The sequence below is a fragment of the Mustela putorius genome, unplaced genomic scaffold (assembly GCF_011764305.1).
Source record: "Mustela putorius furo isolate JIRA1106 unplaced genomic scaffold, ASM1176430v1.1 tig00000508_pilon_pilon_pilon, whole genome shotgun sequence".
Classification (NCBI taxonomy): Eukaryota; Metazoa; Chordata; class Mammalia; order Carnivora; family Mustelidae; genus Mustela; species Mustela putorius.
In genome coordinates, this window is record NW_025421402.1 from 6886697 (window position 1) to 6914443 (window position 27747).

Sequence of the window (27747 nt, forward strand, 5' to 3'; positions counted from 1 at the left end):
CCCCCTCTCTCTCTGATAAATAAATAAAATCTTTAAAAAAAAAAAAAAAAGAATGCTGAAAATATTTTCTCAGGTAGATTTTTCTCAACTTTCGCGTTTTTTCTAAGCTTTTATTTTTGTTGAAAATGTAAGTCAGGTCTTCTTTTACCTCATATCTTCAATTGATCATTGTGTGTATTGATGAAGCCTATTGATGTCTGTATTTTAATTTCACACCATACCACTAACTGAATTACTTTGTCATCTGTAGAATCTTTCCACTGAAGTCCAGTGGAATTGCTGGGTTTAAATCATGTCATCTGCAAATACTGATATTTTTAGTACTCTCTTTCTGATGTTTATGCTTCTAATTTCTCTCTTTTGACCAATTACATGAGTGAGAACATCTAGTGCTGTGTTAGACAGAAGAGCTGATTATAGTACTTTCATCTTCTTGACTTAGCAATAAAGCTTTCAGTATTAGCCCATATATACAATGCTTACTTTTCACATACATATGATACACACGATATATAAGATACATACGTGTACATATATATACACATATGTATTTCATATTTGTATATGTATTTTACATATGTGTGTACAATACACACCCATACACACATAGACACTCAATTCTCATTTTTCCTGCTACTAGTGTCTAGAAAATCACCACAAAAATCTACATTAACAAATACTGAACCACTGCTCCTAGGGGTATCATATGTACATGTATTTTTGTGTCTATGTTGATAGAGACATACCTCACATATAATCTTAATTCCTAAAGCATTTCATCCCGGTAGATTATACTTGCTTTATTTTACAGAGAAAAAAGTGGGTTTAGAAGTGTTAAGTGACCATCCCAATAACAGTACCAGAGTTGACCTTCAAACCCTACCTAACTGGCCATAGAGCCTGTTTCTTATACTACACAGTCCTGCCCCCTGCTGCCTCCATCCCATGGTCGTCTCTGTAGAATTGCTGGAAAGGACAAGGTAGAGCAGCACCTTGTTGGACCAGCAGGGGATGTGCACATTTGGACAACTATGATTTTTCACTGCTCTGTGTGTGTACGTGCCCTGGAATTATGGTGAAAAGGCCCCAGGTATTAATTTTAGGGTTACAAATAGATTTTAGCCAGAAGGTGAAACTGCAGATACAAATTGACAAATAAAAAGGATTTGTAAGTTATGTTAGTGAATTCCTAATCAATTTCTATTATGTTCAGTGTTTTTAAACCAGTAATTAGTGTTGTAGAGATTACTTAAAAATAAACTCTTAAAAATGTCTATTTCTTATTTATCAATAATACAAATATTTCTGTAAATGAGAAAGCTCACTTGGGACAAAGTACCAAATAGCAAAAAGTCTTGAATTATTTTATCTTGACTTTTTTCAGTATACCCACAGATTCCCTGACAAGATATTTTAGTGTGTAGAGTTTGCAAGATACACTGGCTGTGAACGCTTCTTTCATTGGACAGCATTTTATCCCTCTTTTTCCTAGTTATTTTCCTTCTCTTCTTCATAGGTCAACCCAAATTTCTTCAAAGAACTTTCCTTCATCTCTCAAGTTTTTAATTTCTGCCCATTTCATTCTCATTCATAGTCCTCTTTGTGGCATGTACTATGTTTTTGCTAGAAATACTAATTTCATAGGATTTATTTAATATCCATACCCCCAGATAAAATGTAAGCTTTGTGAGGGCAGGGATTCTGTCTGGTTAGTTCACCCTGTATCCTCAGCACCGAGCAAAGCCCAGGCAGAGAAGACAAGGAATTAAAGCCTCCATGAATGGATATGTAAACAAACAGGTAGATGGATGAGCAAAAACTCTTTTACAGACAATTATGGACATGTCATTCATGAGTGGTTGTGTCTGATTTTATGGGATGGGGCAGCCTCAGGTTCTGCTGTAGAGCTATTTGATTCTCAGGAGTCAGGCAGGAGGAGTCTGGCATGTCTGAGACTTTCTTCATAAATTAATATTCACCGAAGTTGATAACCCACCAAATCAGAAATGACTGATTTGTGATTCGGATCTCCAGGTGATTTAGTCTCAGATGGCAGCTTTGATTGTGTCAAAGTAAACAGCCCACTCTCCCATGTCACCTTTGATTTTGACTGGAGTGGACGTACTTGTGGCCAAACTGACACCAGGTCAGATTTGAGGGTTATCAGCTCAAAGCACCTCCAGCTAGTCTTTTTGGGTGATTCTATTCACGCACATATTAATTTTCTAGATAGTCTCATAAATCAGTCATTCCTTCTTTTCTCCCTTCTTTCAATTAATTTCTTAATTTGGCTGGATTGGGAGCCCAATTCTAGCTTTTAATGTTTTCTATAAAGGATATCTGCAAATGCAGATTTCAAGCATTTTGTATAAATATTATATATTTTAAGGATATTTTTTATTTATTTGAGAGAGAGAGGGAGCCCGATGCAGGATTCAATCCCAGGACCCTGGTATCATGACGGGAGCCCAAGGAAGACAGTCAAATGACTGAGCCACAGAAGTGCCCCTAAATACGGTATATTTAATATATGTTATGATTTGTGATTATAACTGCTCCAGGCAGGAGCAGCACCATTGTACATGGTCGTGGTAACTCCCGCATATCTATCCTCTAAACTGCAGTCAGAGCAACCTTGTACAACTGAAATCTGACCCCTGCACCCTCGCTTGTAACCACCCAGAGATATCGCCATGATCCACAAAATGAAGCCCATGTTTCCTTAAAAGCTTTAGAAGATTCACGAAATCCTATTTACCTCTCCTATACCTAGTTTCTTTTAGTTTCATGCTTTATGATCTCTATGAATGTAGTAGCTTCTACTGCTACCTAACCAGTTACCAAAGTTAGTTGCATAAAACAGCAGAGACTGTCTGTGGGTCAGGAATCTGGGTCCTCTGGTCAACTTGTCACAAGACTGAAACTGAGGTGTTGGTTGGCCTGTGTGTTTCTTCTGCAGGTCGGTGTCCTCTCTCAAGCTCACAGGGCTGCTGACAGTATTGTTTCTTGCAATGGTAGGACTGAGGTCTCGTTCTCTTGCTGGCTCATGGCCGGGGATGGCTCTGAGCTCTTTCAGGCTCTTCTCAGTTCCCTCCCCGGGGACCTCCTCCGCAGGCCCTCTCACACCTCAGTCTCTCTTCAGGAAGGCCCTGGATCCAGCTAAGGGCTTCTCTGGCTAGTCAGATATGCTCAGATGAACTCAAAGTCAATTGACTAATCACATAATCATAGCAGTGGTATCTCATCATGCTTACATTTCTTTCTGGTACTAAGACTAGAGTGAAAATCTTAGAGAAGTCATCTTAGGATTCTGCCCATCACAGATACCGGTCACCAGTGTGGATTTGCTGCCAATATTCACATTCCTGCTTATGCTATTTCTTCTGATGAAACGTTCCTTCCTAACTTTTGGTCCTGGTTGATCCTTGTTCACCATTTGAGATTTTGCTTAGGCATAATATTCTACAGAATATGTACTTTCCCTGAATTCATGACCTCACCTAAGTTTTCCTCTCATAAGCTGTGATAGTGATGCCATGTGTAAATGTCTCCTAGCATGCTTAAGCCACCTAAGACTGTGTTAAATGGTTTGTTTCCCAAAGGCAGATTATTAGGCACTGATGCCACCATAACAAAATACCATAGACAGCGGCTTCAACAACAGACATTTAGGTTTTCAGTATTCTGGAAACCAGAAGTTCAAGTCAGGATGCCAACACGGTCAGTTTCTGAAGAGATTTCTCTTCCTGGATGCTACAAGTTGCCTCCATCCTGCTGTGTGTTCTCATGACCTCTTCTATGTGAGCAGAGAGAGAGAGAGCCCGCTCTGGTGCCTCTTCTTAATGAGCGCACTAATCCCATCATGTGGACACCAACCGTCATGATCTCATCTAACCCTATCTACATTTTATAAAGGACCTGTCCCCAAATACAGGCACATTAGAGGGTAGAGTTTCAATATATGAACTTGGGGGACACAAACATTCAGTCCATAACATGTAGGGATGGTGACTTTTTCTCCTTTGTAATACAAATGCATAATAGCCTTTCAACAATATTTTTAACTGAACGGGTCTCGTACGGCCAAACTCAGCATATTTGATGTCTTTTGTCATTGATTACCTCTATCATCCAATTAGTTACCACTTCTTATGCTTTAATATTGCTTTATACCCTTGTAAATAATTTAATGCCTCAAGGTCCAGCTCTGAGCATACCACTCCATCAACTAGTTAGGATACAAAAATAAATTTAATATTCCTTAATCTGATCTGTCTCCTGAGGTTGAGAGAGAGATAAAAATACTGAGATAAATGTCTTCCTTTTAATTGCAACATTATATCCTAAATCCAAAATAGAAAGACATAAATGTTCTATGATACAGGATTGGTCATGCTAATTATATGTTAACAACAGTAAATTATTTACTGTTCATTGAATTCATTAATTCAATGAATACAATAATGTATTCATTGAAAAGATATTATAGAAAATAAAAGTGTCATATAATAATCATGTCAGAATATTATGTACAAAATCAATTTAAAGAAACAATATACTGTTATCATATTATTTGTTTTCCTATCTAATTCCCTGACTCCTTCACATAAACTGTATGATCCTTCAGGAAAAGGGCTGTGTTTTGTTTTATACCTTATGCCTCTGGAACCAAAGAGATTACTGACAGATAGTAAACACTGAAAACTGTTTATTGCTTTGACTGCATTGGCTGAAACCAAGTGGAAGAGATATAAAATATGAACATATTCTTAGTAACATAGAGATACACATACTGCCAAGTATTAGTAATAGTAAATGTCAATATGTCACAAACACTTTGAAGAAAATTTAAAACTACCAGTGTGATTACAAAAATAAATCCCCCTTCAGAAATGGAAGGAATTAAACTATTTTCTGTGTTCCTTCTAAGTACAGACAGCAAGTTGTCTCATTTTAAAATATTTCTTTACCTGGTGTAGTTATAATATTATTCCAGTTTCATTAAATGGGCTAAATGTATTGCTTTTCAAAACTCTTTGACTGTTTTCCTTACTCTATATAGTTTATATTGAACCCAAACGCATTCTGATAGACCTCTATGAGCATCTGCAGGTGAACAGTTCTTTAAAGCCTGCAGCTCTAACGGTCCAAAGTAGCTAGAGAAACAGTTCAGTTAGTCAGAATGAACCATTCCAGTCCTGAAACTGGGCAATCATTTAGTTATGGATTATATTGCCTGTATGTTCTTCCTTTTCCTATGTAAAGAGGTTAGTTATTTTATTGCTATGGACACCCTGGATTTCCTTAAACAACTATCTTTTGGCATAAAAAATAATTTTCTATACTATCTCAGCAGGGTCTGCACAAGAACAAAATAGCAAGTGATTCTATGTGACTTGTTTTTTTTCCCAAAGTTCAGGGTGCATGTGTGTGTGCACACATGTATGGTTGAGATTATGTATGTGTGCATGTTTGTATTTAGTTGACAATAGTAATTTTTATAAAATGAATAAACAAGACATAGCATCTTGCTTTATTTTGAGATCAACATAGAACTATCAGACATAAATATTCATTTACCTACTTAACAAATATTTCTTGAATATTCACTATTTACTATCATATTGTGTGGGAAAGTAACTTTAAATAATGAGTGAAAAAGGCATATCCCATCTTCTCCAAAACTTATTCTTTTTTCCTTTTTTTTTTTTAATGCTCTTATTTAGCTGGGGGTCAGTGGTGAGAACAGGTAAATTCTACTCTCTTAGCAAATTTCCGTTATACCATATATGTTACTAACTATAATCACCTTGTTATCCATTAGATCTTCCAACTCGATCCTATAATTGAAAGTTTGTATCCTTTGACCAAACTCTCCCTATTTCTCTCATCCCCCAACTCCTGGCACTCACACAGGCTCACTAGCATTCTCCCATGACCCACTCTCGGCTTCTGGAAGAGAAGATCTGTTTTTTTCTTTTAATCCTTTACCCATAAGGTTTTGAAGTTGCTATTCCCCACCCTCCCTCCCCAGTTTTACCTAAGTTTTTCCCCCAAAGGCACAGGGGACTGGCACAGTACCTGTTCCCCACCCAGGCAATGGCACAGAGGTCACCCTTCTGTACCTGAGGCAGACCAGCAGGGGGCACCACAAGGCCGGGCAGCATCAAATCTGTGGGAAACAAGACAAAGGCATCACAACCCACATTCTGCCTCTAAGCAATTCCAAGTTTGACTTCAACATTAATTCATTCACTCAACCAACAATCACTTATTAAGTATCAACTAGGTTATTCATAATGAAAATTAGGAAATGCAACCCGAGTATCAGACCTTTTCCCTTCCGGGGCTAGTGGTCAAACTGAAGGAACAAGCTGAGGGTCACGTTCCATGATCTCTTATTCTGCTTTTCCTAACTTTAGCTTAGTGATGTAAAGCAGAGCGTATGGTCGCTCACAGAGTACTTTCAGCTGTAAGTACAAAGTACGAAGCTTATTGAAGCCTTTCAACGGGGTCGTGGAGGCCCAGGGACCTTATGGAAGCAGCCAGGTGAGGGAGGAAACACACATGCACGAAAAATTTCATTTTTCAATGGTATGAACCCAGGAAATGGGTGCATTTATTCAAGCAGCTGGCCCTTACTAAGTTTCAGCCAATAGCCAGAATACAGGAAAATCCTCTTACCTGCTCCCCCCACCAGTTTTTTGAGCACCAGAGGCCATGTTGTGAGTATTGGGAGACGATCAGGATAGGACGACAAGGTGTAACACTGCTCAAAAAGAGACACAGGAAGACTTACTGCCAAAAGGTCAATCTCTGAGGGAACTGGACAAGCCAAACACTAAGGTCACTTTAATTTAGAAAAGAAACTCAACTCAAAGCTAGCAAGAAGGCTGTGAGGCCCTAAGAGGTTCCCTTCTTGAAGTAGGCAGATACTTAAAAAATGGAATGTCCCTTGAGACTGGGAGGCCCCTATGATTCCACCTGGATGCAGCAATGGCCTTGGGCACAGGAGATAAAAGCAGGGACAGAGAACCAACAAGGATTCCATCTGGTACCTTAGAAGCAAGTAAGTGAACAGCCTGTGGGACATGCTGAAACTTCCCCATGTTTACTACTTTTATTCCCCCTGTGCTCCCAGAGAATAGCAGTAAAACTGTAAATCAAAAAAGGCCTGTGTCTGGATAAGCGCAAAGTGGGCTGGGGGCACAGGTAACCGAAGGAGACCCCACTGCACTGGTGCAGCCAAGCTGGGGAAATAAGAGCCCCAAGTGACAAAGACAGAAAGCAAAGGATCCTGAGAGCCAGGCAGAGCCTAAGAAAGAATCCTTGTGAGATATCTGCACTGAAGGACATCACTGGACAGCTGGGTATGTAGTTCCATTAACCCAGCTTCCTTCCTATTCAGTTTCTTAAGAAAATCCTGCTACTGATAATTTTTTTTTAAGATTTTATTTATTTATTTGAGAGAGAGAGACAGTGAGAGACAGCATGAGCGAGGAGAAGGTCAGAGGGAGAAGCAGACTCCCCATGCAGCTGGGAGCCGGATGCGGGACTCGGTCCCGGGACTCCGGGATCATGACCTGAGCCAAAGGCAGTCGTCCAACCAACTGAGCCACCCAGGCGTCCCCTGATAATTTTTAAAATATTTTTTACATATCCTGAAATTTCACCCTTTTCGAGACCTCTCCTCCATCCCTACTTAACCCACTACGAACTATTATTCCTTCTTCTCAGAAATCCCTTGCCAACTACCCTCTTCCTGTGTTAGATCTTTCGTTCTCCTCCTACAGCAGTTTTTGATCTTCAAAGACCCAATTTTAGGGACACTGGGTCCAAAAAGATCCTTAGGGATGACACTGGGAGATTTTGTACTTCCCGTTTTAAGTAAGGCAGAAACAGAGGTTGGGCAAGGATTACAGTAACGGCCCTCTCCATCCTACTGGCATACCTGTTGGGTATAGATTTTTCTCCAGTTCAAACAGGATGGGGTTACCAGCACACACATACACAGTCACCGCATCCCCCCTGTGAGCATATAACTTCACAACGTTGAGCTCTTCCTTTCCAGGTACTAAGGCAGAGACCTGATCTGTTCCAAGAGTGGGGAAAGCAGCCGCCACATCAGCCCGAAGCTTTCTCCTGCAGAAAGCAAACCAACAGGTGGCATGAATCCTGCCTGGATGGATTTTAATAAATTCAAAGGACTCTGGAGGAACTACTATAAAATCACGGGGGCCAAGGAAACTGGTTTATGATGCCCTATATATGGTATATGATGCCCTACTCTTCCAAAACATGCTATCGTCTTTCTCATTCAATGTCTCATCTAGTTTCACATACTCCTGGGGGCAAGTCTTTCCATTTCACAAAGGAGGAAAACTGAGATCTAGTGAGTAACCAAGTTAGCCTGTCTAGAAACTCAGCCTTGCCCTCCACCCCACTCCTTTCTCTTATCTGCCTCGCAAATCTGTCAGCTTGTGGTCAAAAAGCTATAGGAAGGTACCAGGAGTGACAACTAGGGAACACTGGTCCCCAACTTCGCAACGTGGTACCAGCATCAGCAACACTGTGTACAGACAGCAACACTGTGTAACAGACGCAGTTCTTAAAACGCGTCCCTTGGTTCTCTCACCCTCCATCCGTCTCTCCTGCGACAAGTAGATCCCTTTTCTCCTGCAGTCGTAGTTTTCGGTGTCCCATCGGATTTTTCCTAAGGGACTCGAAGCGCTGTGGAGGGCGGGCCTGTCACTGTTCGTGTTTGCACCGCCCACACCTTATCTAGCCGCAGTCAGGAAGCGCTGGCTGGATTACGTTTTCCTTTACTAGCCTGGGAGACACGCTAGGCCTGTGCTCCGTCTTCGCCCTCAAAACGTGTCTAACCCCCCCTGGCTCTCCGGGGTCCCATCCTGGCTGGACTTTCCCCGGCCTCCACCCAGGGCGGCGGACCCAGCTCAGAGAGGGCTGTGGGCCAGCCCGCACTGGGAGATGTCTGGGTGCCTGGTGGGCGGGGCGGGCCCCTTCTCTCCCTCACCTGTCCGACATCTTGATGGCCGTGTTGGACTTGACCCGAAAGGCCTTGGCAAACATGTCTGCTGCAGTGACCTGGGGGAGGCAAGACGCGCACAGAAGCCGGGGGCTGTCAGGGAAACCAGAACGCGGCGACTTCCCGACTCGCAGCCCTGTGCGCAGCCATGTTGCGGCCCCTCTGGAAAAGCGGCTCGGCTGGAAACCCGGACCACCAGCTTCGTGGCTACAGGCGCTGCAGAGACCGCGGCCGCCCCTAGTGGCAACGCCGGGAACTGAACCTGGGTGGGCGGGGCCTGGGGAAGGCGCGGAGGACTTGGGCTCTGTAGCTAACCCAGGGCTGGAGTCTGTGTCTGTGCAAATTGCTAGCACTGGGGGGTCTCTGGCGTCCCGGCAGTGGTGACCCGGGCTTAATTTCCACTCCATTGTGTTCGATCGGAACTGTGCCAGCTCCTGTTCCGTTCAGTTTAGTTCAGGTCCACAAAATTAATTGAGCTCTTGTGTTTTATTAGTTTTGCAGGCTTCTTGAATAAATTTCTTAAGGACTTTTGTTTCTTAAAGTCTATATTTTATTACACGCTAGAGATCTCGGGATTTTATCTCTCTCTTTCTTTAATTTATGTGGAATGACAGTAACAATAACAGAGAATCCACACTTGTTCCAGGTTTGCCCCACATGTTATGAGGAGAAAACTACAAATGATCTCCAAATCTATTTAAAAATATTTTTGGACACTTCTATATATATTTTTCAAAGAGTTACTGCTTTTTGAGTTCAGGTGTTATTTGTAAAAGGGAGGTTGTTTTTAAAACTAATGAAATAGACTTTCTTATTACAAAAAAATCTGTGTGATGGATTAGTTTCAAATTATGGTTTGGCTTCTCCCTATCAATGTCATCAAGGGGCAATGGCTTATTCTTACTGAACCTCTTTAATTCTCTGAAAGATGTGGAGGTAATACCTACCTCATAGGGTTTGCATTAGAAACGATTGAGATAATGTATGTGATACGTTACACAGTGCTTTCAAACTCACAGTAATATATTTAAAAAGTCTCTGACAGCATTGAGAGAGTGGAGGGTTTCCCGGCAGGGGGCTGCTGTGCACACCTGGGGTCCTGGCCCCTACTAAATTAAATTTTGCATATGAAAAGTTAAGGACAGAGTGTCCATCCACCAATAAAAAAAAATCCTTATTATTTGACTGGATGACACAGTTACACAAAGAAAAATTCCACATTGGCTGTGCAAAGATGAAGACTTCCACAGTATCTGCCCACCACCACCATTCTTGCAGGGACCCCGAACCCCATCTGGGGGCCCCCTGCAACTTGGGCTCCTCCTACATGTCGGACCCACCAGACCTTTATTCTAAAGCATCCCAGCCACAAGGCCAAAGTTGGAGGATCCCAGAGGAGGACAGTACCCCAGAACCTTCTCTCTTTGGGCCCCTAGCCAGCAACACTTTGGTGGGGGATGATGCCAGACTGTGTTATTGACTAGGTCGATTGCAGCACAGCTACTAGGGTAGCCTCTGCCCAGGGAGCTAAGGAAGGTTATTCAAGGGGATATTAGAAATAGATACTAAAAATAAATAAATAATAAGTAAACACAAAAATGGCAATGTACAGACAAATGTGTAACATAATCCCCCTTCTCTATAAAAAAAGAAGATTAATGAAACAGGAAAGATGTCAGAAAGTAATAAAAATATAACTTTATGAAATGAGGGAACAGATAAGATGGAAGTAAGACTGCTCAGCATACTTCTCATATTACTTTTTCTTTTGAAGCATGCAGATGTTTGGGGCACATTAGTGGGTCAGATGCTTAATCTTCTAACTCTTAGTTTCCTGCCCAAGTCATGCTCTTAGGGCCCTGAGATCCAGGCCCACATCAGGATCACGCTTGGCTCAGAGACTCCTTGAGTTTCTCTCCCTCTCCCTCCGACCCTCCCTGCTCATTCTCTCTCTCTCTGAAATAAATAAATAAAATCATTTTTTAAATGTAGGTGTTTTTCATACTTTCAAAAAAGTTTAGCTTAAAAGAGGAAGATGCAAAATCTAAAATTGAAAAAATATATAAGGCAGGGGTGCCTGGGTGGCTCAGTTGGTTAAACAATTGCCTTCAGCTCAGATCATGATCCTGGAGTCCTGAGATCAAGCCCGACATCGAACTGCCTGCCCAGCAGGGAGTCTGCTTCTCCCTATGACCTCTCCCCTCTCATGCTCTGTCTCTCTCTCTCAAATAAATAAAATCTTTTAAAAAAAAATATAAGGCAAATAAGTGTAAAACTCTATTAATTTGGTAATTTGGTAAATGAACCTATCAGAGGTAAGGATGATTTCAAGTCATTTTTGAAGGGCGTACTTACACTCACAGTCAAACTTCCTGGGACAAAATAAATGCAAAGACATTTTAACCTTCATTCAGTAGTTTAACTGCAAATAGTAATGTTTACATTACACTTTTAATATTATTTTAAATACTGAAATATACGAATAAAAGAATAAACAGAAGAGACAGAATATGTATTTAAAAGTTTCTTAACCTAGTATTATTTATAACACTGAATTATAAGATCCAATAGGAGCCAATGAACTTCAATTTCATTTCTTTTTCATATTTCTGATAAGTAAAAAGACATTTAAAAACATTCTGATAGTATTAAACATTATCATCTAGTACCAATAACACAGTTCTTGTGTTCTAAACACTATTTTCCAGTAAAAAGAATCAGACCTTTTTGGAAAGCTGTATGATTATGGGTATTGGTCAGGGAAGTATACAGTGAGACTGGAGTACTGTGTTGTTCTAAAAAGAGATAAAACACTCAAAGACTAGTGGGTATAACAAAACAATCAGGAGCCAGTTTCAAGAGGCGCTCACTAGCCAAATTTGGGACAATCAGAGCTTCAAAGCATAATGACTATAACTGTGACAAATGAAATAAATAAAAATTCATGAATCCATGCTGATAGAATGTTTAAAGAAAAAAAGAAAAAAAGAAAAAAAAGCTTAAAATCCATCACAGTCACTATTATTAAGTCTTTACTCCAAAAACTGGAAATTAAAGAGCAAAAATAAAGATTTTCCAAATCATTTTTAGGCAAATTTTTTTTTAATTTTTTATTTTTTTATAAACATATATTTTTATCCCCAGGGGTACAGGTCTGTGAATCACCAGGTTTACACACTTCACAGCACTCACCAAAGCACATACCCTCCCCAATGTCCATAATCCCACCCCCTTCTCCCAAACCCCTCAGCAACCCTCAGTTTGTCTTGTGAGATTAAGAGTCACTTATGGTTTAAGGATCTGGCAAATTAACATTCATCTTCACACAAGAATGACAATTAGTAAGTTCAGAAAAAGGATAGAATGTCTTAAAACTCATTATTTTGCAGCCAACAATGAAAATGATTAGTTACAGGCTATATTGATTACAGAATAAGTGTCATAAATAGATTCCACAAGAATTAGGTAAGAGATTTTGGAGAAATAGTGTACATACCAATATTAACAGCAAAGATAACTTGCCAATTATAACAATGTCCTTTAAATGTGAGAAAACTGGTTGTCAATTGTGTTTCAGACTTAGATAAATTGGGTCCATTAGAAAGACCCAGGTTTCTAAGAATTCCACTTGATTTGATACAAAATGAAGTAACAAGTTACCACCTTAAAACATTTTTACCTTAACTCTATCTTTATTTTCATCTTAAAGTTTTCATAGTTTTGCAGAAGTTAAAAATGTGTATGGGCAACTGATTTTAACTAATTATGTTGTTTGAAATGTATGAATATAAAAATCGTATTTCAGACTCTTGTGTTTCAGTGTTTCCAAAATCCTCTATAGCAGCAAAATCATGAAGATGTCATTGGATTTGATGATCGTTACCAAAGAGGTCCTCATAATTCTCCACATATATTGTCTCACTTTCAATAAATCATTATTTTATTTTATTTTATTTTATTTTTTAAAAAGATTTATTTATATATTTAACTACATGGGGCTCAAACTCATGACCCTGAGATTGTGAGCACTCTCCACCAGCTGAGCCAGCCAGGCACCCCATTAAAATAACCACCTTATTATGGTTCAAAGATCATACATATAATGATAGAAAGCATGGAAAATACAGGTGTGCGTTAAGGACTTAACCACCAACTCTATAGCATCTCTAAAATCAATTGTAGTCATTATAAATATTTCCTTGTATTTCCTGACAATCTTCATTCTATAAATGTTTCTGTAGGGTTCAAAGCATACTGTGTGGGGAAGGAAGCAAGATCACAGAGGAGTAGGAGACTGAAATAGTATTACGTCACAGGAGTTCCGCTAGATCGTTATCAAACCATTCTAAAAACCTACAAACTCCAAAGGAGATAGAAGAAAAGAAGATCAGGATTCTAGCAACAGAAAATCAACCACTTTCTGGAAGGTAGGATGTGCAGGGAAGTGAATCCAAAGTGACAAAAAGATAGACTGTGGGGGTAGGGGCCGGCTCCTGGCAAGCAGTAGAGCAGTGGAGCACAAACTCAGAACTTTTAGAAGTTGGATCCACTGAGGGGTGTCACTCCAGAGGCTAAGCGGGATGGAACCCTCACAGAGACAGTGTGGTTTCAGGCCTATGGGGTCACAGAATGACCGGGGGTGCCTGAAATAGGCAGAGCTCCCAGGTATTGGAGCAGGGAAGCCAGGTACAGAAATGGAGCCAAGGTGGGGGCTCTCAGCTCAGGAAACCTTAAACAGTGATCCAAAGCACAGACCACAGCTCTTTGAGCAGGGACACCACAAGTGGTAGATCCGGGGATACTCACCTTCCTCTTCTGGGAGGAGCAGTGCAGCAGAAATATGGTTGGTTTGGAGACTCCAAAGAGGGCTGTGTGTCATAGAAAGGAATGCTTGGTCACAGGCCAAGTGAGCTTGGAACATGGCTGGAGAGGGAGATAGGAATAATTGACCACTTTTCTCTGAGAGCACACTGAGGAGTGGGGCCCCGAGCTCTCTGCTCCTCTGGGCTGGAGATTGTAGGCTGCCATTTTCATTCCCATCCTCCAAAGCTGTGTGGAAAGCTTTCAGGGAATAAAAGCTGCTGAGAGCAAACCTGAGCAGATTATTTGGCCTGGCCCTTGTAAGGACAGTGCAACTCTGCCCTGGCAAAGACATTTGAGAATCACTGCAACAGGCCCCTGTCCCAGAAAATCAAAAAGAACATCCAGCCAAGACCCAGTTTACCGATTAAGGAAAACTGTGGAACTCCAGAGCTAGGGGAAAGCAACACTTAGAATTCGTGGCTTTTTTCCAACAATGCTTTTAGTCTTGCAAGGTTAAATTTTTAAAATTTTCTTTATTTCATATTCTATTTTTTTAATTTTTCTGCTGAACTCTTTTAATGTGTTTTAACTATTTTACCTTATCCATACCTTCTAGAAATCTTTTAAAATTTTCATTGTTATAGCCATATTTTACACTGTTATTATATTTAAACTTCTTTGTTGCATACATGTAGGATTTTTCTTTAAAATTTTGGGATACAATTTATTCTAATAGATGAAAATATACCCTAAATCTAGCTGCAGCCTGATCACATTCTCTCCTCTTTTTTTTTTCCTCTTTCCAACTCACTTATCTTAACTGATTTTTTACAATCTTTTTAAATCTTCATCTTTACAGTCATATTCCACCCCTTCATTGTGTTTTCTTATTTTTGTATGTATATATATGTGTGTGTGTGTGTTTCATCCTTTAAAATTTTAGGAGGTAGTTTCTTCTAAGAGAGCAGAATATACCCAAAATCAAGCAGGTGGTTCTGCTCTATTCACCAGTCTAATATATATATATATATATATATATATATATATATATATATATATATTTCCCCCCTTTCTTCTCCCCCTGGTTTCAGGTCTCTTCTGATTCGGTTAGTGTATATTTTTCTGGGGCCTTTGCCACTCTTTCAGTATTTTACTCTCTCATTCACATATTCTTATCTGGGTAAAATGGCAAGGCAAAAAAACTCACCACAAAACAAAACAAAAACAAAAACAAAAACCAAGAGGCAGAACCTATGGCTAGGGGCCTAATCAATATGGACATTGGTAATATGTCAAATCTAGAGTTCAGAATGATGATTATCAAGGTGCTAGCTGGGCTCAGAAAAGGCATGGAAGATATTAGAGAATCCCTTTCTGAAGACATAAAATCCCTTTCTGAAGAAATAGAAGAACAAAAATCTAACAAAGTTGAAATTTTAAAAAAAGCTATTAATGAGGTGCAATAAAAAATGGAGGCTCTTACTACGAGGATAAATGATGCAGAAGAGAGAATTACTGATATAGAAGACCAAAAGACAGAGAATAAAGAAGTGGAGCAAAAGAGAGACAAACAACTACTGGACCATGAATCCCCCTCAAAATCAGTAAAATTAGGTCCACACCCCATCATCTAATAGTAAAACTTACAGTCGTAGTGACAAAGAGAAAATCCTGAAAGCAGCATGGCACAAGAAGCCTGTAACATACATACAATAGTAGAAATATTATATTGGTGGCAGACTTATCCACAGAAACCTGGCAGGCCAGAAAGGATTGGCATGATATATTCAGAGCACTAAATGAGAAGAATATGCAGCCAAGAATACTATAGTCTGATAGGCTGTCATTGAAAATAGAAGAGGTAAAAACCTTCCAGGACAAACAAAAATTAAAAGAATTTGCAAACACCAAATCAGCCCTTCAGGAAATATTGCAAGAGGTCTTCTAAGCAAACAGAGATCCTAAAAGTAGTAGACCAGAAAGGCACAGAGACAATATACAGTAACAGTCACCTTACAGGCAATACAATGACACTAAATTCATATCTTTTCATAGTTACCCTGAATGTAAATGGGCTAAATGCCCCAATCAAAAGAAACAGCGCATCAGAGCGGATTAAAAAAACAAGACCCCTTGATATGCTGTCTACAAGAAACTCATTTTAGACACAAAGACACCACCAGATTTAAATTGAGGGGGTGGAAAACAATTTACCATGCTAATGGTCATCAGAAGAAAGCTGGGGTGGCGATCTTCATTTCAGATAAGTTAGATTTTAAGCCAAAAGCCATAAGACATGAGGAAACACACTATATCATACTTAAAGCATCTAACAATCTAACAAGAAGATCATCTAACAAGAAGATCTAACAATTTAAAATATCTATACCCCTAACATGGGAACAGCCAAATATATAAACCAATTAATAACAAAATAAAAAAAAACACATCAACAATAATACAATAGTAGTAGGGGACTTTAACACCCCCCTCACTGAAATGAACAGATCATCCAAGCAAAAGATCAACAAGGAAATAAAGACTTTAAATGACACACTAGACCAGATGGATATCACAGATATATTCAGAACATCCCTTCCTAAAGCAAAAGAATACACATTCTTCTCTAGTGCACATGGAACATTCTCCAGAATAGATCACATCCTGCATCAAAAATCAGGTCTCAACTGGTACAAAAAGATTGGGATCATTCCCTGCATATTTTCAGACCACAATGCTCTGAAGCTAGAACTCAATCACAAAAGGAAAGTTGGAAAGGACTCAAATACATGGAAGCTAAAGAGAATCCTACTAAATAATGAATGGGTCAACCAGGAAATTAAAGAAGAATTGAAAAAAATTCATGGAAACAAATGAAAAGTAAAACACAACTGTTCAAAACCTTGGGGACACAGCAAAGGTGGTACTGAAAGTATATAGCAATACAAGTCTTTCTCAAGAAACAAGAAAGGTCTCAAGTACACAACACAATGCTACACCTAAAGTTGTTGGAGAAAGAAGAGCAAATAAAGCTTAAACACAGCAGGAGAAGAAAAATAATAAAGATTAGAAAAGAAATCAATGAAATAGGAACCAAAAGAACAGCAGAACAAATCAATGAAACTAGGAGCTGGTTCTTTGAAAAAATTAGTAAGATTGATAAACCCTGGCTGGATGTATCAAAAAGAAAAGAGAAAGGACCCAAATTAAAAAAAAAAAAAATGAATGAATGAGGAAAGATTACAACCAGCACCAAAGAAATACAAACAATTCTAAGAACATATTATAAGTAACTATACGCCAGCAAATTTAGCATTCTGGAAGAAATGGATGCACTCCTAGAGATATATAAACTACCAAAACTGAAGCAGGAAAAATTAGAAAACCTGAACAGACTCATAACCAGTAAGGAGATAGAAACAGTCATCAAAAATCTCTCAACAAACAAGAGCCCAAGGCCAGATGGCTTCCCAGGGGAATTCTACAAAACATTTTAAAGAATTAATACCTATTTTCCTGAAACTATTAAAAAAAAAAAAAGAAATGGAAGGAAAATTTCTAAACTGATTTTACAAGGCCAGCATTACCTTGATCCCAATACCAAAGACCCCATCAAAAAGAATTACAGATCGATATCTTTGATGAACACAGATGAAAAAATCCTACCAAAATACTAGCCAATGGGATCTAACAGTTCATTAAAAGAATTAAACACCACATCCAAGTGGGATTTATTCCTGAGTTGCAAGGTTGGTTCAACATCTGCAAATCAATCAATGTGATACAATACATTAATAAAAGAACAAGAACCATATGATACTCTCAATAGATGCTGAAAAAGAATTTGACAAAGTACACCATCCCTTCTTGATCAAAACTCTTCAAAGTGTGGGGATAGAGGGTACATACCTCAATACCATCAAAGCCATCTATGAAAAACCCATAGAAAATATCATTCTCAATGGGGGAAAATCTTAGAGCTATTCACCTAAGGTCAGGAACAAGGTAGGGATGTCCACTATCACCACTGTTATTCAACATAGTACTAGAAGTTCTAGCCTTGGCAATCAGACAATAAGAGGAAATAAAAGGCTCTCGATTCAGCAAGGAAGAAGTCAAACACTACAGATGTAGTGAAAGGAAGGGGCATGTGCACCCCAGTGTTTATAGCAGCAATGTCCACAATGGCTGAACTATGGAAGGAGCCGAGATTTCCTTCAACAGATGAATGGATAAAGAAGATATGGTTTATATATGCATGGGATACTACTCAGCCACCAGAAAGGATGAATACCCGTCATTTGCACTGACATGGGTGGAACTGGAGGGTATTACCCTAAGTGAATAAGTCAATCAGAGAAAGATAATTATCATATAATTTCATTCCTATGTGGAATATAAGGAACAGTGCAGAGGACCATAGGGGAGAGGAGGGAAAACTGAATGAGGAAGAATCAGAGAGGGGAAAAAAGAACATGAGAGACTTTGACTCTGGGAAACAATTTGAGGGTTACAGAAGGGAGGTGGGTGGGGGATGGGATAACTGGGTGATGGGCATTAAGGAAGACACGTGATGTGATGATCATTGGCTGCTTTTATGCAACTGATGAATCATTGAACACTGATGATGTACTGTATGTTGGCTGATTGAATTTAAATAAAAAATAAAAATGGGAAATTCAATGATACTGATCACCATACATATTTATTAGTATTAATTTCATTGCTAAAGTTTTTTCTTTACTTGGTTTTATGACAATCATTTAACATTCCATTCTAGAATTTCTTTTTAAAAGGCAAGGGACAAATAATCAACTGAGCTGAATCCCATCATAAAACATATGCATTATGAAAATGTTTAACATTTCATAGAAACTCCATACAAAACTATTTTTGTGTAGTAAATAACACCTGTATTGGCCTTCATATATTGTCATTTTTTTTTTGAGTTTAGCAAATTTTTAGCACTTTTATATTAGGGAACTTTTAATAAATGATTCCATAGTATAGTTTTGATTATGTGCACGTGCGCGTGCGTGCGCACACACACACACACACTGGAATACTATGTAGCCATCAAAAGAAATGAAATCTTGCCATTTGTAATGAGGTGGATGGAACTAGAGGGTATTCTACTGAGCAAAATAAGTCAATCAGAGAAAGACAAATATCATATGATCTCCCTGATATTAGGAATTTGAGAGGCAGAGTGGAGGGTGTGGGGGATAGGGAAGGAAAGAACGAAACAAGATGGGATTGGGAGGGAGACAAACCTTAAAATACTCTTAATCTCACAGAACAAACTGAGGGTTGCTAGGGGAAGGCAGGTAGGGAGGGGGTGGTTGGATTATGGACATTGAGGAGGATATATGCTATGATGAGTGCTGTGAAGTGTGTAAGCCTAACGATTCACAAGCCTGTGCCCCTGGGGCAAATAAAACATCTGTAACAAAAATAATCAAAACAAAACAGAATTTAAGTAAACATACTTTTTACTCCACTAGATGGTGCTGATGTCCTATCATAAAACAACACAAACTCCATCTCCCAGCATTTCTGCCCTTCACAAAAGCCAGATTTTTTTTTTGTTTTTGTACTCATTAGTTTTAAATTTAGTGTTCAAGTTTTCATGTGAAAATGTTATGCTTAATAACAGGCTAATATGTGCGTTTTTCAGTTTATAAATTAAGATCCACTTCACAGCATTCAGATTACTGGAAAAATATAATAGTTAAATTCAAACAAGGTTGCTATATTGTCAGTACAGAACTATGTTTCACTGGTGTATTAACATTTTGATAGAATTAGTTACTATCCTATTAAGTTAAGGCAAGGGAATTGTAATACAGTTTTTTTTATCAATTAATTTATTCAACTTAATTTTTTTTTAAAGATTTTATTTATTTGACAGACGGAGATCACAAGCAGGCAGAGAAGCAGGGAGAGAGTGAGGAAGAAGCAGGCTCCCCGCTGAGCAGAGAGCCCGATGTGGGGCTCGATCCCAGGACCCTGGGACCATGACCTGAGCCAAAGGCAGAGGCTTTAACCCACTGAGCCACCCAGGTGCCCCATATTATTATTTTTTAAAGGACTTATTTATTTAAAAGAGAGAGCACAGGAGCACAGGCTTGCATGGGGTTGGGAGGGGAGAGATAGGGAAGGGGAAAGAGAAAAACTTTTAAGCTGACTCTGAAGTTTGAAGCTGAGATCTGAATTCCACAGACGGCTTGATCTCAGGACCCTGCATGACCTGAGTCCAAACCAAGAGTAAGGCACTTAACTGGCTGTGCCACCCAGGTTCTTCTGAATTATTTTTTAAAAAGTAAAGATTCTACCAAAGGAGTAATCCATCCACAAACAGTAATCAATACACAGACACATTCACACAGGGTCAGCCCATTAGCTAGCCTGAGCCAAATGCATTTCCTCTCGGTTATATTTCAAGATAATTCTTGATTTTTTAAATTTCTTTAACCGCTTTTAGCAAGCAGATATCAAAGACAAGGGTATATCTCTTTGGCGTCATCTTCCTACCAGCTTCTCACAGTATTTACTGTTATGTATGTTTACTAAGAGGAAGAGTTCTATGGATTACCCTTTTAACTTCAAGTAATTCTTAAGAATTTCCATGAGGTTTTTTTTTTTTTTAAGATTTTATTTATTTATTTATTTGACAGACAGAGATCACAAGTAGGCAGAGAGGCAGGCGGGGGGGGGGTGGGGGGAGCCGGCTCCCCACTGAACAGAAAGACTGACGTGGGGCTCGATCCCAGGACCCTGAGATCATGACCTGAGTTGAAGGCAGAGGCTTTAACCCACTGAGCCGCCCAGGCACCCCACATTGTTAAAGCATTTGAAGAAATAAAATATTTTTAAAATTTGGAAGTATGATTATGCAAATTCTTATCAAAATTTTAACAGTGTAAAGACTACAAAGATAATTCCAGGGTTATGAAAAACAAATGGGAGAACAGGTACGAGCAAAAAGAAGTCTTGCAGAAAATAAGTATACAATAATGAGGGCTGAAACAAGCTAGTCTCAGGATACAGCTTGACTACATCACTGAAATCAAGTTTCGTGGAATGTGTAGTGTTTGGATCACTAATACCTAATGTCAATTATTGTTCAAGTAAAAATGATAGCTTCTTAAAATAGTCTATACCGACTGGTTGCTGTAAAGTGGATTTGGGTCAGAGGGTGACACTAATTGAGGACTTTTGAAAACTCTAGCAGGAATGATTTGGCATCTGAATAATTCTCGTGTCTACAGCCATACCACCCTGAACGCGCCCGATCTCGTCTGAATAATTCTCATGACAATCTTGAAGGATAAGTATTGAAAAAGAAAAAGAAGAAAAACAACACACACTATACCCAGTTTCACCTGCAGCACTTGAGGAAATGCCATTGATGGAAGATTTAGAAATGTGGGGACTGATCTCAATCCCCCATTTTTGCAGATCTACTGTTAGTCTGTTGTACACCAATTGATGTTTCTTCAGTCTTAAATGTTCTCCTTCCTATCATCCTTATCTGGTTAACCCCTATTCAACTTGCGAAGCCTACCCAAGATGCCATTGTGACCCTATTTCCCTGTCTTCATTCCAGCTCTTACAGATCAACTCCTCAACCCTATCGCACTCCGTCCTCTCATTCCTATTTGGGTTTCTCGCCTCCTCTATATGATCCTATAGTTTCTCTTTTGCTTATCTCCATCACAATATTTTATATGATAAAATACAATATGTTAATAAATTATAAGAATCATTCCTTTTATTTTTCCCACTAAATGGACTTTTGGAAAATGCTGGTCATAGGGCCTGGCACTTAACAGTCGCTCAGAAATGGTCAATGGGGAATGCTTGGGTGGCTCCAAAGGTTCAGCATCTGCCTTTGGCTCAGGTCATGATCCCAGGGTCCTTCGATAAAGCCCTGCATCAGGACCGCTTCTCCCTCAGCCGGCCACTCCCCCTGCTTGTGCTCTCTCACTCTGACAAATAAATAAATAAAACCTTTTTAAAAAAAAATGATTATTGGATGAACAAATAAATGAAAGAAAAAAAATGAATGGATGACTAGGGAATTCTCATAGAGCCTTTCCGTTATACCTGCGATTATAGGCAACCTCTGGATAGAGCATAATGGATGGTAGCAAATGTCAAAAATAAGACTTGGGAATAAATGTCTAGTGACCTTAAAGCTCTATTGCATGAACTCAAGAAACTCTGATATCTATAATTCCATTGTACATCTTGTCCACACGTCCTAAATTCAAATTTATGTCGTAATCTTGAAGTCAGGAATCATTTAAGTTTTTAGTTCAAAAAATAAAAACTTTGGGGAATCTCTGAAGTGAACGTTTTAGTAACCACTTTTCTGTCCATTACATTTTTGGTCAAAAAGTTTTAAGAAACTTGGTGTGTTCAGTTAAAATGTCAAAACAAATAAAAGTGTTCTAAGAAATCTTTTTACCCCTTTCCTTCTGGTTTGTGTGTGTGTGTGTGTGTGCTTTTTTTTTCTGTTACATTAATTTCTCTAAGCCATTTTTATAATGTCTCCTGATGATTTTCAGCTGAATTGTAACACTCCCCTACCCCCAATTACTTCAAATCCTTTTTATGCACCATATTCTGAAACCAGTTAAAATTGTTAAATGGGTAAAGTGAGCACAGGAGAGATGGGTTTGCAAGAATCTCACAGGTCTGGGCAGGTGGGGGATGGTGTGTGGGGTGAGGAGGCGGAGGCATTGCTGGGAAGAAAGAAAAGTGCAAAGGCTGTCCTACAATCAGGGATTGAGGGAAGAAAAGTGGATTGATTTAGACTTTGGCTCAAGCCCTAGCAATCAAAGGTCAAAAATGAAGACTTTTACTAATTCCTGTGTCATTTGGGAACTTACTTCTGGCTAAGAATAATTTCAGCGATACTCAATAATTCATATTCTATGTGGAGGCAGAAGAGTAGCATGCGCGTTCTCCGGACATGCCTACCCTTTAAATAAACAAGGTTTGCTCCGGCTGACCTCCCCCTCTCATGACATTCTGGGGCATCTGCTCTGACCCTTCTCATGGGCTCTTCTCCTCAGATCTCCCCTCCTCAGGAATACCCCACGTGCCAGACTTGCTTAATCCAGTTCTTAATCTCATCTTCCCTTTCTACCTTTCCTCACTAAAATGCTAGAGAAGTTGTCAACATTGATAATTGACAGTGAACTGCAGTGAGGAACACTAGCTTTCACTCTTCTAAAGTATTTGTTCAGAGATTTGTCATTCCACATAAAATTTCAGGTTTGTTGAATCTGGTGATATCAAATTTTTGAAGAAGAGAGGATACTGAAGGCAGTTGGGTCAAAGCACAACTTTAAATCACACTCTATGGGTAAACACCACACAACTATCTCTGAAAATGGTGGGTGTTGGTGAAGAAAGAAGGAGAAATCTTACTTATGATATTGGAATTGAAACATAGAATTTTGGATTAAAAACCTCTACCTTAAATTTTCTGGATTAGAAAACTGTGTATTACATTCACATATAACCTCATAAAGGAAGATAGTTTAGAATTAATTCTTATGATTTATAGTGTCAATTATTCTTCCATTATAGGGATAATTCAAATTTGAAACCCTCTTGTACTTGAAACAATATATAATTTTTCCCCCTTCTTTTTCTGATAGAAGAGAATCTCTCTACCTTTGACCTATAATATATTTTAAATCCTGAAAGAACTTTTTTGACCTTTAAACATCCAGAATTAGATAACACATATATCTCAACACAAAATAGCCAGTGTGTACTTGGACATGTTTTAGTATGTTTTAATTTATTCACAGGAATTTCTGGGCCTTTTCTGTTTGTCAAATAAATAAATTTAAGTCAGGAATTTCTGGGCTGTGGCTAATTTCAAAGAGTATGTTTAAGGGAATGTTATTCTCAACTTTGTCTTGTAAATCTGACCAGATTCTTAGCAGCCTGTGGGGACTCCTGCAAACACAATGTTTTATAAGGAAGCAACTCATATTTCTATACAAATGGAATGGGAATGCAGAGAGCCTATTTATTGTATTAAAGAAGTACTAGTTGGTCTCTGAGGCACTTGGGCCAATAAATTCTTCCTATCATCTATTATTCCTCTTTAATGGTAACTAATATTTTTTGAGGAATGCTCACTTTAAACAGAGCAGAGGCCAATTATGAAATGCTAAAATGTCAAGCTTCGTTGAGTAAAGCAGATTGTGAAAATATTCAAACATGTATCCAACCAGTAGAAACCAATATTACATTTAAACACATTTTGATGGAATATAAAATATAGATGAAATGAGTCAGCTGGAGTCAATTATGTAATGAGTTCAAATTGGTATGTTTTTATTTTTATTACATACTTTGTAGTACCCCATTTTAATATTTCCAATTCTACTTTGTAATCACTTAAATGGTTTAATTAAACTTGCCCTCAATTCTTGAGTTTTGAACATGAACTAGAAATAAAACAAGTCTTATTTACATGACAAATGATTGCTACATAAAGCCTCAGCAAACAGCATGTAAATATTGAGATACTGAAACTATTCCTGTTAAAGGAAAGACAAAAAACACTTACATAAAGAAAAAGATGTTTGTGGGGCGTCCGGGGTGACTCAGTTTGCTATGCATCTGCCTTCTGCTCAGGTCATAATCCCAGGGTCCTGGGATCCAGTCCCACACTGGTTCCTTAGCAGGGAGCCTGCTTCTTTCCCTATGCCACTCCCCCTGCTTGCGCTCTCTCTCTCTCTGTTTGTCAAATAAATAAATAAAATGTTGGGGGGGGGAGGAAAAGATGTTTATTATGATTGGTAACATTAACAGGGTTCTGGAACTCTTTGCCAATACAATAATATTTTAGTTTTGAATACTAACTGTAATATGTATGTGTGCAGGGGAATGATGGAATACCTAGGGTTGGATATAAGGTTTCCAAGCTAAAAGTCAAGCAGGAGCATATTAGAATGCAAAATTGAAAAAAAAAGGCTCTGTCCTCGGAAAAAATTAAACACATTTAAGTAAACCTTACAAAAATGACTAGAGGATGTAATTAAAGAGGTATCTTTGCATTTATTTTCTTGATTGAAAGACGCTCAAGGAGAGAGATTTTATGTTATTTGCTAACATTTCTCAATGCATAGAGGCTTAGATGAAGTAAGCAGTTAATCAAAACTTGCTGACTTAGTGAAAAGTTTTGGAAGTTTATGAATGATAGGTAACTGATTTGGTTTAAAAATGTCAGTCAAATATTACCACATAATTTAGTTACCTATCATGAATTAGAAACAAAATTTCCTTCAAAGAAATTTTTTAATCTGTGAGAAGGACTGTTCGAATTAAATTTAATATAAATCTAATAATTATCTACCGATACCAGAAAGACAACTTCTACATTCATATTTACTACTCTTGAAGACTGATCTTCTAGAATGTATCTCAAATACACTACAGGAAAAAGCCCTTTAGAATAACTAAGATGTACAATTGCTGGGTCATAGGGCAGTTCTATTTTCAACATTTTGAGGAACCTCCATGCTGTTTTCCAGAGTGGTTGCACTGAAATAAGTCAAGCGGAGAAAGACAACTATCATATGATCTCCCTGATATGAGGAAGTGGAGATGCAACATGGGAGGGTTAAGGGGGTAGGAGACGAATAAATGAAACAAGATGAGATTGGGAGGGAGACAAACCATAAGTGACTCTTAATCTCACAAAACAAACTGAGGGTTGCTGGGGGGAGGGGGGTTGGGAGAAGGGGGGTGGGGTTATGGACATTGGGGAGGGTATGTGCTTTGGTGAGTGCTGTGAAGTGTGTAAACCTGGCGATTCACAAACCTGTACCCCTGGGGATAAAAATATATTATATGTTTATAAAAAATAAAAAATTTTTAAAAAAAGAAAAAAAGAATAACTTAGATGTACAAACATTGCATGTTCAAATTTTTCAAACTTCTGTGATATTTTCATTTTAATGATACAAGTAATGCTTGCTTGTCTACAAGACTTCTAATTTCTGTTCTGGTTCTATAAATGTTCATATGCTTCTTAATACTTTCATACAAAACATTTTGGTGAAAATTCTAAACAAACAAAATAAATTATGATAATTTCAAGGGAAATTATGATGATATATTACAGTTTTCAAAATGTTTATTAAAACAATGTTTGAGGGGCACCTGAGTGGTTCAGATGGCTAAGCTTCTACTTTTGGCTTAGCTTATGATCTCCAGGTCCTGGGATAGAGCTCCAGGGGATGGGGGTTGGGATTCCCCTCAGCGGAGAGTCTGCTTCCTCCTTTCCATCTGCTTCTCCCCCTGCTTGTCCTTTCCTTGTCTCTCTGTTTCTTTCTCTCAAAAATGATTCCATAAAATCTTAAAAATTTTTTTTGAGTTTTTACATTAAATAAAATCATGATAAATAATCACATTATTTAAATAAGCTACTTACATTTTTTTTAACTTAGCAATGTCAAAAGCCACTCACACACATGAAGTTACAGAACAGAAATTAAATCACATTTTCTAGACCAAATTCCTATTACCACTGTGAAAAACATATTGGCAAATGTTTTATAATATAGGAAAAAGCCTTCCCTTTTTTTACGCTTACCTTGTGCAACACAAACAGTCCCCGATATAAGCCAAATGATCGCCCCTGGAAATCTCATTCTGAGGATCTTTGAGGGGAACATTTAATAGCTGACAGTGCTCACACGATGTCAAGTTCTCTTCCTCTAAGAAATGTGATTAGTGCAGGAAAGCACTTGCTCGAAAGGAAATTGAAACACAACTCAGGAATTAAAGGGAGTACCAGATGCTCCGCCCCTCAGAAATTTTGCAAGATAGAAGAAAAAAATCAACCCCAAGCCCCAGCAATGTCAGAGTTTGAATCTGATTCTCCCTGCATTCCCACTGAATGTTAATGCTGTGGCCTGCTTTTCATTTGTTTCATTAACCCAGGCATGCTCTCTGCTGGAACACGTTCAAGTTCTTAGAATGTGCAAAGCAGTAACTGCTGATATCCTCTGCATTTCATAAACCCTCAAAAGATAAAAGAATAGAAATTCTTGGTGGGAGTTTAGGTGAGCCTGGTGGTGGGTAGAAAGGAGGTACCTATTGCATGGAGCACGGGTGTGGTGCATGAACAATGAATCTAGAAACACTGAAAAAATAAAATAAAATTTAAAAAATCATTTACACAACTTGGAATGAGTCAATGCTTTCATAAATAAGACCCAGACAAGTGTGAGCAAACTTTGCCTAGAATGTAGTGCTGACTTGCTTTTCCCACAATCCAGGAAATTATTCCTTTTAGGGTTTCTTAAAGATGTGTGTGAAGCAACAGGATCACTCTCCTTGGTCATAACTGCATTTAATAATTCAAAAATCAAGAAATTTGAACACTGAGTTTTTAAACCTTTTATTGAAACATAATATGCATAAAGAGCATATAAACAAGTGGGTTGATGAATATTGAGATGGTGGAGATGGAGACCGCTCTGTGTGAACCCAGCACCAAGCTCAGGACACTGAAGAGCACTAGATCTCCAGGAAGCCCCAGCTGTCCCTTTTAATGAGCCCCTCTCAACCTCTCCCTCACCACACACAGGGGGACTATGGTCCTGATCTCTAAGAACATGGAATCCATTGGTCTATTTTGTACTTTACATAAAGTGAAAGACACTTATTTTTTTAGTGTGTAGAGCCTTTCATGAGAAATTATGTTTATTATTCAACTGCACTGTTGGGTTTAATTACAGATTAGTAATTCTTATTGTTGTGTAATATTCAATTCTGTGAATGTACCACATTTTATTTGTGTGTCTGTTCATGAGCATCTGAATAGATTCTGGTTTGGAGCCTATAGAAATAGGGCT

The 27747-nt window shown here is 38.6% G+C and overlaps 1 protein-coding gene across 4 annotated transcripts; it reads right to left on the reverse strand.

The window, feature by feature from the left end:
- LOC101676112 lies at nt 1-26582 on the reverse strand. 4 transcript variants are annotated; one of them, XR_006607066.1, is made up of 4 exons: nt 26481-26582; nt 7952-8142; nt 6685-6769; nt 4687-6172 (listed from the first exon to the last, which is right to left on the reverse strand). XR_006607066.1 is itself a non-coding variant. In XM_045081136.1 (3 exons), exons 1-3 carry the CDS (start codon nt 9451-9453, stop codon nt 3180-3182), a joined length of 693 nt encoding a protein of 230 aa, XP_044937071.1. In that variant the 5' UTR covers nt 9454-9468; the 3' UTR covers nt 1-3179. The 4 variants fall into 4 exon arrangements, 2 of the variants coding, with proteins under 2 accessions (XP_044937071.1, XP_004756556.1); XR_001180094.2 differs by lacking the exon at nt 26481-26582 and adding an exon at nt 9035-9468; XM_045081136.1 differs by lacking the exons at nt 4687-6172; nt 6685-6769; nt 26481-26582 and adding exons at nt 1-3262; nt 9035-9468.
- Between the last annotated feature and the right edge of the window lie 1165 nt (nt 26583-27747).

Excerpts from the sequence above, each read along its gene's own strand:
- LOC101676112 (XM_004756499.3), bottom strand. The coding sequence starts at position 9,453 with ATGGAGTGGAAATTAAGCCCGGGTCACCACTGCCGGGACGCCAGAGAC. Across the intron at positions 8,143-9,034 it reads GCCATCAAGATGTCGGACAG|GAGAAAGCTTCGGGCTGATG; the intron begins GTGAGGGAGAGA and ends TGCTTTCTGCAG. Across the intron at positions 6,173-7,951 it reads GAAAAATCTATACCCAACAG|ATTTGATGCTGCCCGGCCTT; the intron begins GTATGCCAGTAG and ends TGTTTCCCACAG.